This window comes from Octodon degus, unplaced genomic scaffold (genome assembly GCF_000260255.1).
Source record: "Octodon degus isolate 3935 unplaced genomic scaffold, OctDeg1.0 scaffold00010, whole genome shotgun sequence".
Lineage (NCBI taxonomy): Eukaryota > Metazoa > Chordata > Mammalia > Rodentia > Octodontidae > Octodon > Octodon degus.
In genome coordinates this window covers 4045797-4058478 of record NW_004524586.1, presented here as the reverse complement: position 1 = coordinate 4058478, position 12682 = coordinate 4045797, and the positions used below count along the sequence as shown (strand labels likewise).

Here is a 12682-nt window from a genome sequence, read left to right as displayed (position 1 = left end):
GCGCCGCCCCCCGGCCCTGTGCACCGTCCCAGCCGTGCGGACCCCGCGCCACCATGCCCAGGGCCAGCGCGCTCTGGGCCCCGGTTTCACCGCTGCTGCCGCCCCTGGTGCTGCTCCTGTGCGCGCTGCCTCGCGGTGCCGGGGTGCTGGAGGAGCGCGCGGACGCCGTCCCGGACTACGCGGCTGCGGGAGGCGAGGAGGGCGCGGACCCGCAGCCCGAGCGGTACCACGACCCGTGCAAAGCTGGTAGGTGCCGCTGCCTCCCGGGAAGTCCGGCAGAAGTTTGCCTTTGAAATGCAGATGAGGGGTGGACGAGCCTCTGCTGTGCTCTGTGGGGCGGGTCTCCCCCTGCCCCAGATGTCCCCGCTCCCCGGGAAAACAATGCCCCGGCGCTGTTTAAATGCTACCCCAAGTAGCGGCGTCCTGGGCCAGGTCTGCGGTCCAGTCCATCTGAGTGGCAGCTGAGCGAGAGTCCCGAAGCTACTGGGGTCGGGTGCCCGAAACTGGAGGGGGGCCCGTGGGTGGCACCGCCTGTCACCGCGCAGTCGGCCGGAGCCATCACTGGACCCCGCACACCAGAGCCGAGGGCTGGGCTGGGTGTGGCCCTCCAGGGCTCGCACAGAGCTGCAGAGTCCGATTTCACAGCATTTATAAGTTCTGTGAAGTTTCCCAACATCTGCAGTTACTCTTGGGAGAGGACTTTAAGAAAAAAGAAAAGCTTCACAGTCGGGAGAAGGAAAGGAGGTCGCTAGGGAGAATACACCAGACTGGAATTGCCGCAGGCTCCCCGTAGTCCGCAGTTAGTCCTGGCTGGGGGTCGCCCTGAGCCCGGGAGATGGAAGACGGCAGGTGCTCTAATCCCGCCAGGAAACGTCGCCCCAGGATGCAGCCTTTGGGCACAAATTGCGGCCTGGGAGTGGCAGCTTCCACTTCCCGGAGCTACCCATCCCGTCCCGGATAGCGGCTTCAGAGCCGGAATCCTCCAGGCGTCAAGTCCTAGAAGGGGTGCCGCGCAGGTTCCAAGGCTTCTCCGCGGCCGTTCTGAGCTGCGCTTTTAGAGGACTGCGCCGCCACTTCTGGCTGTTCACCGGCCTGGCAGGGTGCTGCTTGTTGCTGGGCTTTGTCCAGCCAGCCTTACCCAGCGGCCAGCAGAACTGACTGGCAAGGGACCCTAGCACAGCTTTGTGTTCAGAAGGACAGCGTGCTTCCGGTGCTGTGGTGGGACAGCTTAAACCAGCGCCCCGTTCTCTCCCTTCGTGGACACTTTAATCAGCCTCAGTTTCTTCATCTCTAAATTGGCAAGAGAATAGTAGCACTCACATGATTCATGGGAAAATTCTATGCCAGCGGTATAATGAGAGTGGTGTGATGGTTTGCTGTGGCTGCAGTGGCTCTAGGGTGGGACAGGAGGAGATGGGTCAGAACTGAGTGAATCAGGAAGGTGTGAGGACCCAGGGAATTTGGGAGACCAGAGGAAACTGTGAAAGTGGAAAATCAAACCAGGCGAAAGGGGTCTAGGCCTACCGCAGCAGATTCCTGCAGCGTGCATGCACTGATACCCTTTGTGTGGGCCGACAGGTTGGTCCTGGGCAATGCAGGTGGACGGCAGCAGTACTGTGCCCTCAGCGAGGCACCTTGGTTCCTCATGGGAGCCCACTCACTGCCAACAAGGGTCTCCAGAACGCAGCTAGCTTTGTGTCCTGGTTCTGGAAAGAGGAAACTGATGCTGGGAAAATGGGGTAGGGATTGATCGACCACCAGCTGCCCTGTCAGATCCTGGACTCTGCCAGGCGGGAGCTGGGGCCTCAGGAGAAGCAGCTGGGCCCCCGAGGGTGGAAGAGATTAGTTTGCTTAGGAACAGACTGCAAATCCCGAGGTGAGAGAGACACAGATCTATGAGCACTTCTTTGCACCCTGGTTTCAGTGGAGGCAACCTAGAGGCAGGGCTTGCTGTTGGACTGCATTTCTTCTCATTGTTTTGGAGAAAATGCTGGATAACCAGGGATGTGCATGCGCTGGGACTATGTGCAGACCAGATGGGATGGGCAGGCAGGGATGGAAGGTAGAGAAAAGTAAGTGTGGTTTCCATCACCTGTATGCGTCCTCCAGAACCACCTTGTGACCAGCCTCTCCCTCTGTACTCTTCCTCTCTGGGCTGTGTCATTGCTTAGAATGGCCAGAAGAGGGCAATGGCAAGGGAGACCTGGGAGAAGGAAACATCTCAGTCTGCCCATCCTCCTGGAAATTTCCTGACCGCACAACTGTGTAGAGGACCAATAGCAGCTCACAGTGCATGCCTCTGCCTAGCAAGAGCTTCACTTCCTCACTGCATATTTAAAGCCAACCTTTAGGAGCAGCCCCGTCCTATCTCAGTCAAACCCTAACTCCCAGGCTTCTCCAGCCAGATGCCTACCTCCTACTGCCTTGGGGCTTGTGGCCTAAAACACTTGTCTCTTTTCCAGCGTGGGTCTCTCTTCTGCTGTGGATCCGGAATGCAGGGAGAAGTCTTGGATCTGTTTTCAGCCTCTCCTAACTGTGTTATCTTGGACAGATGCCCTCTTCTCTGCGCCTTAGTTCCTTCTCTGTAGAATGAAGATGTTGCACTATTTATATATTCATTTAATTTTTTGTATTTGGTGCAGGATCTCACTATGGAGCTAGGACTCATAGTGATTCTCCTGTTTTCAGCCTCTCCAGTCCTGGGATTACATGCGTGCACCACCACGCCCAGACTCGGGGACTGACTCAGAGCCCTGCAGCACATGGCGCTGGGGATGGAACCCAGGTCCTTGCACTTGCCTAGGCAGGCGCTACTTAGTCCCCTGAGCTATCTCCGTGGCCCTGTTGCACTATTTAGGATGGAAGTAGGCCCAAGGAACTCATTCTTTTGGTTCACACCGGCTGTCTTGCTCTGGGCCTGTCACACCTCACTGGCACTTGTGTGAGCCCCACACTTCTTCCTATTCAGTGTTGCACGGTTTTGTGACCTTTGGTTCTAGCCCAGCCCTTCAGAGGCTGAGCAAATTAGCAAGGGTCCTGCTGTTTGCATAGTTATCATTTACCACTTCATGTTTTTTTCTTTTAATCATTTTCATCACTTTACAATTTTTCTCACATACCTGTCATTTACAAATTACAGGACCTTGGGCAGTCTGCACCTTTGGATCCAATGACTCGATAAAGCAGTTAAAGCAGTGCCAGACAAGGCGTTTTTATAGACAGATTTATAGACTGGTGAAACACCTTCATCCTGACCTTTTGAAGCAGATTTCAGGCTGTAATTTTAAGTTTACTAATAGATAATTTATTTGATGCTGTAAAGAAGAATGATTTTTAAGTCAGACCTTTGTAGAGGCGAAGTCAACTGTGAAGCCCTCCTGGCCTGGGGTTGGTGGGGTGTGCTGGGCTGCTAGGGCCACATATGGTGGGCCATGTGTCTGCTGATTTGTTCTTCCTCTGGTACTTAGTGCAGCCAAGTATAGTGGCTCCTTGGTTCACAAATGCTTTTTCTTGTGCACAATTTGGTTCATAAACAGAAGCATTTGGTGAAATTTTGGGTTTGTCTGTGAGCTCTATCTACATCGGGTGAAAGGCATGACTGTGGCCAACTGTTCTGCATGAACTCGAACGTGGCCATCTTTCCAGAACTAAGGAATAAGTGAAGTTCATGAACTGAGGTGCTGCTGTACTGTGCCTCCAATCACAAGGCGCCCTACCCACTCCTGGGTCTCTGGGAGCAAGCCTCAGAGGATTCCTGCCTGCCTGCCCTCAAGTATAGCTCTCTGGCTGGATTCGAGCAAGGCCCAGATTCTTATCCCGATGCAATTCTTACTTTCTGTGTGGCTGTCAGCGAGCTATTTTACCTTTCCATGCCTCAGTCTCACTATCTGCACCACCATGGAGGGGCAGTAAAAACACGTGCCTTGTAGGTTGGATGTGAGACCAGTTGTAGTTGAATTCCTCTGAAAACAGGGCCAGAGACAAGGATTTGTGTGCAGAGTGCATTTGGAAGGTGATCCCGGGAAGCAGGGGTGAGAGAGAAGAAAGGAGGAAATTTCATGAAGGGGAGTAAGGTCAAGGGAGCTGCTTTCAGCCTAGGCTTAAGGCTCAGCAGGATCTCGGAGAAGGTTACACAACTGTCCAGCCAAAGCACAGGAGGCTGCAGCATTGTTTGAAAGTTGCTGTCCTTTACTGTTTGCGCTCTGCTCCTGCTTATGTTCCTGTGTGAGAAATCACACCCAACTCAGTGTCGTGGAGTAGGAATTTGGAAAGGAGAGCAGGGGTGACTTATCTGGCACCTGTAGACTGAGCCTGAGCTAGGAACACTTGCAGGCTGCAGTCACTTGAGGCTCGTTGTAAGACTCGTGTGCCTGGTGGCTGAAGCTGGCTGGTGAATGGTTGGACGGAACAACTACAAAAGGTCTCTCCTTTGGCCTCTCCCTGTGGGATAGTTGGATTCCTCGTAGTAAGGCAACTGGACTCTAAGTGGTTCCAAAAGAACCAGATGGAGGCTGGAGCACCTTTCATGGTCATGCTGTAGACTCACACTTTATCACTGTTATCATGGTCAAAAGGCAAGACAACAGAGACTCACTGTTTAGCGGAAGCGATGTCAGTCTTCCTGCAAGACCCAGTGGAATGGTAGTGATTGCTGGAGCCCATTTGGGGAAGTATGCTCTGTGACACTTCCCAAAGCAGTAACTGGAGATCAGGCATACTGGGCTCTGCAGACTGAGAAAACCTTTTGAAAATATCAATATAGAGAGCCATGAAGCCAATGCATGGAGTTTCTCAGGGTTGAGCTGAAGGTATGTGACTCAGGTCACCAAAATTGCCAATGTGAGGCTCCGATGAAAATGCTTGTGTGGCTTTTTGAGTTTGTTAAGTCCAAGGGAATGAGTGGGGAACCAGCTTTCTTTTTCAGCTGGTGACTTGGGAAATGCCAGTGTCTTCCTTGTAGCTGTGAGTGTGGAGTCAGTGGCCCTAATAGCCTAAGGCCAGAAGCCAGTGCTAAGAGCTACAGCCCGTGAAGTGGCTCTTCCTTCATGAAGATCTTTGGCTTTGTCCTCACGTTTTCAGACCTTACTTGTGCCTGTAGAAGTGTTTCACTTCACCTTGTCAGTCTGGACAAAGCATCTTACTGTTCAGGCTTTTGGTCCCCCAGGGCACTTGCTCAGGCAGTTCTTGCCAGCAGCCTTCATGTCACGAATGTGATGCTAAAATGTTAAACTTCACAAATTCAGGGATTGTTGTTGCTCTGCCCGGAGCCTAGAGCAGCCTCAGCATACTGCGGGCACTTAGCAATTCCTGCTGATGGAGGGAGGCATGACTTGGCCCTGCGTGGGCCAGGCTCAGGGCTGAAGAGAGTCCATACTTGCTGTCAGCTGGAGCACGAAGCAGCCCTGCCCAGAGGGCTGCAGGCCTTGCCAGGGTGCCCAGGCAGGAAGGCTGTGGCATCTGTGACAGTGCTCCTCCAGGGTCCCAGCCTTCATGGCCCACTGGGCCCTGCTTTCTGGGCAGAGCTGAGGCTTCCGGGATGCCTTCTGGAAGCCTGGGTCCCAGGTATCCTACTGTCCTCTGTGGGCCTCCCACCGGCCATGTCCTGGGAAGGGCGCCTGCCACTTTTAGGTCTTTATTTTCATCCTCTCTTCTCATGGGAGTCTTCGTGAAAGGCAGATGCTGATTTGGTGAAACTGCAGTATGTCAGGGCTGGCCAGGTGAGGTGATACATACCTGTACGACTAGCGCTTTCAGAGCTTGACAGAGGAGCACCACAAGTTCCTCCAGCCAGGGAAGAGGGACCCTGTCTCAGAATAAAAAAATTTCAAAATAGAGAAGGATTTGAGATGTAGCTCAGTATTAAGGCCTTGGGCTCAATACCCAGTACTGAAAAAAAAAAAAAAGAATTGAGGGCCATGTGAGGATTGACTCTCTATCACACATCCAGGCAAGGGCGGCAGCTCATCTACTTCTGACTCCAGTACTGTGGTCCCACAGTGTGCTGGGAAAGGCTGCAAGCTTGGTAGGAGCGCAGGCTCTGACACCTGCCAGACTTGAATTCAAGCCTGAGTAAGGCCACAGGAGCTTGGTCCTGTTACTTAGGTTCCAAGCCCATTTCCTCACCTGAAAAGAATTACTAACATCTACTTTTCAGGGTTTCTACAAGGCTCAGTGACACGTGTCCATTCCTGAGCACATTTGCTGGCCCCAGGCAGGCACTTGGTGATGCATATTTACTTCAGTGGAGCATACACAGCAGCTCACAAGCATTTCTTAAACTCATTTGTTTCAGAAATTATGCAGAAATTTCAATTTTTGCAATAAACAAATAATTGCACGTAGTATAATTAGGGATTATAGTTAGAGACGCTTCATCTCAGACCTCATAGTTGTTAAGCAGGGTCTCAAAAGTAAGGAAAGGGTGAATTCTATGGTATGTGAGGTGTATCTCTACGATGGGGCTTTAAAAAAGAAAAGGCAAGTGAAGATGAGGGCCAGGGCTGATCGGGGGTAGCCTTGCTGTCTTGGCTTTTGAAAAGCAGCCAGCCAGGTGGGGCAGTGCCCCGCCGAGGAGCTTGCTCCGTGAGCAGGTGTGGAGTGTGTGGCCCCTGACGGCGGCCGGGATCCTTGTTAGGAGGACAGTGTCTGGGAAAAGGGAGGTGGGCACAGGGAATAGACATGCCGGGCCTCTTTGGGTAGAGCTGCTGGAGAGCTGACGCCCAGTGAGAGTGCCACCTTGCCAACCCGCAGCAGTGCTGCCTCTCGGTACTGCCTCGGGGAGACGCAGGCGGCCGTGCTGGCCACTGTTTCTCATGGAGGAACTCTGAGCTTCGAGCTCGGTCCTTCTGCCTGGCTTTAACACCCGTTCTATGGACAGAGCCCATGTTTGGCAGAAAAGTCTACAATGACATCATCGAAGCTAGGTCCCCATGTCTTAATATCAGTAGAACCCGTTTTTCCTCTTCTGTCCAAAGTGCAGTGGTCGACATTTTGTACCCCTATTTGGGGTGACATACTTGTTGGGAGTGTGTCCCCTCCTCTGTGTTGTGGTTTGTGTCTAGTTGTCCCACAAAGCTTCATGCAGTCACTGAGGCAGGCTTCTAGAGCTTGTGATTCATTCAGGATCCAGGGCTGGGGTTATGGGCATGAGCTGCTGGGACTGTGTGTATGAGTGCTGTGCCTGTGGAGAGCCTGTGATACAGTATAAGGAAGGAAGGGGCCTGCTCAGCACTGTCCTCCGCCTCGGCTCCTCCTGTCTTTCTCTGGCTGTTTTGCTGTTTTCTGCTGCCACGAAGGGCTGCCTTCTGCCATGTGCCGCTCTGCCTTGGAGCCAGCCGGGCATGGACTGAAACCTCCACAAACTATGAGCTACAGAAACCTTTCCTTCCTTAATTTTGAGGGTCTGGTATTTTGTCCCAGCTTGGAGAGAAAAGTAACTGGGACCTTCTGCTACCCAGCACAGTGAGATGGGGGAACAGCAGAGCTGCGTGCCGTAGCCCCAGGCATGCGGGGCCTTGGAGTGCGCCAGGCTCCGCACCGGTGCTGACAGTCCAAGTGCCTAGCCCACCTTGGCCCTGGCCCTTGGCTCCTCCCACCCAGGCTGGGCGCCTCTGGCAGTGCAGGAGAATGCTCCTAGATGGAAGGCGCGTGTGGGCAGGTCTCGGGCGTCCACCCCCAGCACCTTGTGGCACTTCCTGAACGTCTAGATGACCACTGCTTCTCCGGACACTCTTAATACTACTTCTAGTCCTACACCATGACACTTTGGGCACCTGGCTCTCCCCCAGCCCAAAGGGGACAAGGACCTGGCCGTGGCATTGCAGTTTCATACCCACTCTGGCATTGGGTGACTTAGGTTGTGCTTTTGGGCTGTGTCACTGCCTCGCTGAGACCTTCAGCCGGTCCTTGGCTTTTAAAGCCAGTTTCATCCTCTGTGTAATGCTGCCAAGAGAAACCCTTAGCAGCAGCCTGTTGCTATGGGAAAGGTGCTGTACCCTGTGCCCAGCAAGCAGAAGCTCAGTACATGTGACACCCTGCCAGTATTGGCCCCGGAGGACCTGTCGTGCTATGTGAATGGACTGACCAGATTGCGCCAACAACATGGCCTTCCACTCCTGAGACAGCAGGCTGGCTCTGCAGGCAAACTGCCTGGGCTCACAGCCCATGGGTAGCAGTGGGGTCCTGAGCAAATCTGCTCATGCCTGCTGGGACTCAGTTTCCCCATCCATTGTTGTCCAGTCATGCTCACACACACAGCTCCTCCGTATCAAGAGACCTTGACCTCAGCACTGTGAGGTGCTGCGAATCTTCTGGCCCCCTGAGGAGGGTGTGAGGCTCAGACTCTGTGCCACAAACCAGCAGGCATGTGGGCCACTCCTAAGAAACCAGGCCCCGTCTACTTGGCGATGTCTAAGCGGTGCTGGCCCGCAGGTACTCCCAGTCGCTCCCTTCTTCAAAGCAGTGTTTCTTTGGCCTCCAGCTTCCAAAAAGCCACACACCAGCAGGACTGGGCCCACACCACATGTGATAGTGGCGCACGGCCCCTCCCCAGAGACTTTGTCCAGCCATCTGAATGGAGGCTGTACCGTCCTAGGTCCCCAGACCATTGCTTTTGGCTTCACCAGGTTTTTCCAAGAGGAAGAACCATGACACTAGCCCTCTCGACGCAGCAGTAGCTTCGAGCTTTGGGCCACACCTGCTGTTCTACAAAGCTCTTACTCTTCCAGCGTCTGCACTGGTCTGTCCAACAGGCCAGATTCTGTGGCCCAGAGTCAGTAAGCATCTCCACCCTGCCTGCTCTGAAGGCCATGCTCCGCTCCTCAGAGCACTGTAGCCTACTACCTCGTCTCTGCCTTTTCCTCAGTCCTTGGATGGGAACTGGCAAGAATGGAGAATGCTGTCCTTCAGAGTATCCTCAGTCCCAAGGTCCTGGAAAGAATCATATAAGGTGCTGTGATGTGCCCATCTGCCTCGGTTCCTCTGTCCTTCTTTCAGAAGGCCACCTGGTACAAGCCACGGTGTCAGGTTGGGTGAGGGAGCTGGGGGATGGGTCTGGCCACTGTCCCCCTCAGCAGGGGCAGGCTTAGATGGTCAGTTGTCCCCCAGATGCTCTGTGTTGGAAGAGCAGTAGCCGTGAAACATCCCATGGAGGTGACTTTGGTATCAGCCGGCCTGTGGCTTGAAACCTGTCTCTGCCCTTTTTATCTGGGTGGTTTTCACCAAGTTTCTTAACCTCGGTGGGCCTCTGTTTCCTCCTTTGAATAATGGGGATAACATCTTACAGATTTGTTTGAATATTAGAAGTGACATTTCGAATGAAGTGTTTAGCAAGCCGCCTTGAATTGTCAGCTCTGCTTGCTGTTTATTGTTGGTGCTCCCCTTATGGGTTCCCATTTAAGAATTTCCCTGTAAGTGGCAGTCTCAAGCCTGTGTCAACTTACCCCTCCCTCGCAGAGCTTCCAAAGGTCCGCTTGGGGTCCACAGCACATAGCAAGTGCTCATGTTTTGTTCCACTGCTCGCCGCCTCTCATCATGAGGCAGGGAGAGGATGAAGATAAACTCCGTGTCTCTGAGCAGGTTCCGCATGGTGCTCTCGCAGCCGGCTTGCAGTCCAGCTCTGCTTGGATGCAAACATAGCAGGAGGAGCCGAGCGTTCCCGCTGATTGGCTCCAGACCTATGTCCGATCACGCCACCCGCTAACCACTTCTGCCAATTACCAGTAAATATTCTGAAGCGCGCTTGCATGAGCACTTGAGTGTGGATGTTCAGCTCAGAGTCTTCGCCCGCGCTGCCAGCTGGGCCCCTTATCTCTTGCCTTATCCTGCAGTTTGCACCAGGCCTCTCTTCTTTACTCCCACCTGGGTTACTGGCCTGGAGTTGGTGTGGGTCCTCCGAACTGGCTCCCCACAGGAGCGAGCCTCCAGGCACCTCTAGAGTGCTTTCCACGTGGCTGGGCCAGCTGTCCCATCTATAGAGCCGGCCCTGGTTTCCTGTGCTCTTCTCCTCACCTCCCACAGTACAGTGCTGGGCTCCTGGATCAATGATGCCAGGCTGGCACCCGAGTCACCCAGGTGCTTGAACCAGAATGCTGTTTTCCGGTTTGGCCACTTGACTCTCCTTCTTTGCATCTTGAAGCCCAATCCCAACTTTCCTGATGCTGTTTTCAAAATTCAGCCTATTCGCTTCTCCCCGACTTCACTGTCCCTGTTTGGTCCAAGCCCCCGCCACTCCCAGTTGGCCTCCTGCCCTAGTGCCTAGGGTCCTCTCCCTAAAGCTACTCTTGCCCCCCTGAGTCTGTTTTCTGTGCAGCAGGAAGAAGGATTATTCTGTATTTATGTCCGAGTATATCTGCAAAATCAGACCTGCTTAGGACCCTTTCTGACTTCGCATGCACTCGGGATGAGAGCAGTAGGCAGGCTTGTGTGCCCGGCTCGGCCTCCCTCTCCCCTCTGGCCACACTGTGTCTCCTAGAGGCTCTTCCTTCTGCCTGGAAAGGCCTCTGGACTGCAGGGTCACCTTGACTCCTCCTCCAGGACTCAGCTTACAGGTCGGATCCGCCCTGTGCTGGGTGCAGCCTCAGGCCTCAATCGGGCGCTCAATCAGTTGCCTCTGAGCTTTGTTTTTCCGCCCAGCGCTCTTCTTTGTAGAACTGGGTGGAGCTCCTGGTATCATGACTTGCTCGGTGACTGTCTTCACATTGGACAGTGAGCCCCCCGCTTGGAAACTGGACTCATGTGATTTCCTGGTCACCAGCATGGTACAAGGACCTGGTGCTTTCTCAACTAATATTCAAAGGAAAAATGGAGTAAATGAAAAATCATAGAGACTCAGAAAACATAGTGAAGGGCAAGGTCAGCCCTGGGCTTAGCCTGAAAGATGGTGATGCTGGGATACAGGGGAAGGCATTTGAAGTAGAACAGAGAGTGTGGGTCACAGCGAGACAGTGGGTGCTTGGGATGTTTTTGGAGCAGAGAATTTACCCTGGTTTACTTTATTTTTTTTCTATGTATTTAGTCCGGGAGTACAGGGTCTCACTGTGTATATAGGACTCATAGTGATCCTCCTGTTTTCAGCCTTCCAAGTGCTGGGATTACAGGTGTGTGCCACCACATCCAGTCTCAATCACCTCCCAACGTACCCTGGGGGCGGGGCTGGCATGGCATACTGGGGATCGAACTCTGGTCCCTGTGCTTGTCTAAGCAGGCACTTTAGTCTGCTGAGCTATTTGGCTGGCCCACTATCCTACTTTACTTTGGAGAATAGTAGAAACAAGACTGAAATAAGCTTGGAACAGTGACTGTCAGGCTGAGGCGTTCGAAACATATCCTTAAGGAAAAGAGAAGCTTCTGGTTTTGAGAAAAGCATTATCATGGGGACATTCTAGGTGCAGGCTCTACAGAAGCAGGAAGCAGGGGAACCACCGGGACAGCTAGCCGTGGGAGGGTGAAGACTGGTCTACCGCCTTGGAATGGAATGAGAGGGAGCAGGTTGTGGCTCTGTGCATGGCCAAGGTCAGCTGCGCTGTGTTCAAGGTCATGGTTGAAACAAGAATGGGATCACCCAGAAATGTTCCATGCACACTGGAGTCGACAGGAAAGGAGGTTATGTTCTAAGATAACACTTTTTTCTCTGTGTTTAGGACAGGGTCTACAAGGTCTCACTATGTAGATCAGACTCTTAGTGATTCTCCTGTTTTCAGCCTCCCAAGTGCTGGGTTTACAAGCACGCGCCACCATGCCCAGTCTCCATCGCTGTCACAGCGTGCCCCATGGGCGGGGCTGGCATGGCAAGCCAAGGATTGAACCCCAGCCACTGTGCTCTGCCTAAGCAGCCACTTTAGCCCACTGGGCTATCAGGCCAGCCTGTTTTAACTTTAAAAAAGAAAAAAAGAAACTATGTAAAAAAAGAAAAAAAAAGAAAGAAAGAAACTATGTGAAAAGTACGCAACTACAGGAGAACATTTTATTTTAATTTTTAAAAATTTTTTAATGTACTTAGTACTGGGTCAGTAAGGTCTCACTATACAGATCAGACTTGTAGTGATCCTTCTGTTTTCAGCCTCCCGAGCGTTGGAATCACAGGCTTGCACCACTACGCTCAGTCTCAATTGATGTCTCAGCGTGCCCCGGGGGCGGGGCCAGCACATCGGAGATCGAACCCCAGACCCTGCGTTTGCCTGAGCAGGTGCTTTAATTCGCTGAGCTATCTGGCTGGCCCAAGGAGAATATTTAGAAAAATATACAGAACACAAACTAAAAATGTCCATTCATCCCATTGTTAGAAGTGATCTGTTAATGTTTTGCTGTATGTTCCTGTAGACCTTTTCTGTGACTGTTTTAACCGTTTTTCCTCCCCAGAATATATAGTGCATAGCTGCTTCAAAGGCTCTTCTATTTTCACTTTCTCTAGTACCCTGTACCTCTTTCTAGGATAGTAAGACGCTGTCGTAAAAGCATGTGCACAGCACCAGTTGGAGTTGCTTTGCTTGTGGTTGCATAGTTACGACATCGTTTATTTAACCAGTCCCCTTTGTTGGACACACAAATTTTTCTGCATCTTTTAATTTGCTTTTGTAAATGATGCTGGAAGAACTAGCCAAATAGCTCAGTGGATTAAAGCACCTGCTTAGGCAGATGGAGGAGCTGGGAGTTTGATCCCTGGGCCTGCCATGCGGGCCCCTCA

The 12682-nt window shown here is 52.6% G+C and overlaps 1 protein-coding gene across 1 annotated transcript in view; it reads left to right on the top strand.

The window, feature by feature from the left end:
• Nucleotides 1–53: 53 nt before the first annotated feature.
• Nucleotides 54–12682, top strand: part of Tll2 (tolloid like 2) — a 147458-nt gene continuing 134829 nt past the window's right edge. The window contains exon 1 of the mRNA XM_004625684.2: nucleotides 54–246. Coding sequence (XP_004625741.1) covers nucleotides 54–246 — 193 coding nt within the window. The remainder of the gene's footprint in view (nucleotides 247–12682) is intronic.